At 43.4% G+C, this 1,556-nt stretch overlaps 1 protein-coding gene across 1 annotated transcript in view; it reads right to left on the minus strand.

The window, feature by feature from the left end:
- The window catches only part of LOC101848399 (probable hydrolase PNKD), a gene marked incomplete at its 5' end in the record, with an annotated part of 5,889 nt that extends 5,681 nt beyond the window's left edge, over positions 1-208 (minus strand). Inside the window, 1 exon segment of the mRNA XM_013090208.1 lies at positions 54-208. Within this exon segment, the coding sequence (XP_012945662.1) occupies positions 54-208 (155 nt within the window).
- Positions 209-1,556: the final 1,348 nt, after the last annotated feature.

The following is a 1,556-nucleotide window of genomic DNA, read 5'->3' on the forward strand; positions in this document are numbered from 1 at the left end:
AGAGAGAGAGAGAGAGAGAGAGAGAGAGAGAGAGAGAGAGAGAGAGGAATACCAACCTTCAAAAGGAGCACCACAACAGGCCAGCATGAGGTGGTCCCCGGTGAAGACACTGTCCGTCGTGTGGAAGACGTCCCCGTGCAGTCTCCATACAATGTGACCTCTGGTGTGACCTGGGGTCCACACGGCCGTGAACTTTAGCCGACCAAACCTGGGGTAAAACATGCATGTGTCGGTGCTGCAAGAGTTAAACTGTTAAGCCCTTTTCAACAGTGTAAGGTATTTCAACCCTATCCGTACGCCCAGGGATCATTTTGTACCCCGGGGTTGTATTCTTCACATTTTAGAATATTTCTATTACGAAGATCTTTTTGAAACGTTCAGTGTTTCTTTAAAAAATTCAGGTGGAAAGACTGCTATTATGGGAAGCGTACCGACCGGATTAATGAGTAAATAATTTCCTCTTTGGAAATAGGTGGCACAGAGTTCCCCAAGTCGTATGGAGTATGGATACGATAGTAAAACGTGACGTACGTTAACCCTAACAGTATCTCGGAATTTGGCTTCCGTCTGGGATTGGACTGCGCGTAGTAAGAGTGAGGGCCTTCATCTCTCTCTCTCTCTCTCTCTCTCTCTCTCTCTCTCTCTCTCTCTCTCTCTCTCTCTCTCTCTCTCTCTCTCTCTCTCTCTCACTCACCCCCCCCTCACACACTCACAAAATTCAAACTTAAAATCGCATGTAGCCTATAACAATTTTTAAATGAGAAAACAATTTTATTGTGAACTCAATCTGGGGTGGCATACCAAAACAGCTCAGTCGATTGTTTTTCAGGACTGTGTACTGTGTACAATAAATAATATTTTGGCTATAGTTTAACTGATTAGTCCCGAAAGCAAAGATACGACTGTTTACCAGTAAATGTCAACTTGAGATTGAGAACCCACTCTCCACTCCGTTAAACATGTCTCCCTGCATGACGCCATGATCCATGTTAAATCCCGGAGGTGCGTAGTAAGTAGCTCAAACATCAAACAAGTTCCAAAGGAAGGGTCAAGTAAAATTGCACCTGTTCTGTAGAACAACACATCTCGCACACGACGGTAAAAAAGGTTCAGTGGCCGAGGGGCTAGCGACGTCAAGTTCACCTACCTACATTATATATATGTTACGGTAAGAATGCGTACCTAGTGAATACGCGTAATCACTGAATATTTTAGTGAATACACGTAATCCCCGTTTCACTCAGAGGTTTCACGTAATCACTGAAATTTCTAGTGATTACGCGAAATCCCTAAAATTAGACCTATCATTTTACGTGTTTTTACTACTGAGCTTTCAGTGAATTCACGTAATAGCCCCGCCAATGTACAGAGATTACGCGTTTTCACTGAAATATTCAGTGATTACGCGTATTAACTAGATTGATTTACGTGTTCTTACTGTAGCATAGATATGCCAGCTGGCGAACAAGGAGACAACGTTTGTGTGCCAGTTCCACTTGTTGATCGAGGGAGAGGCGATCCTAGAAATATCCTTGATGTCATAATTGACAGACAAG

Source organism: Aplysia californica, unplaced genomic scaffold (assembly GCF_000002075.1).
Source record: "Aplysia californica isolate F4 #8 unplaced genomic scaffold, AplCal3.0 scaffold01177, whole genome shotgun sequence".
NCBI lineage: Eukaryota > Metazoa > Mollusca > Gastropoda > Aplysiida > Aplysiidae > Aplysia > Aplysia californica.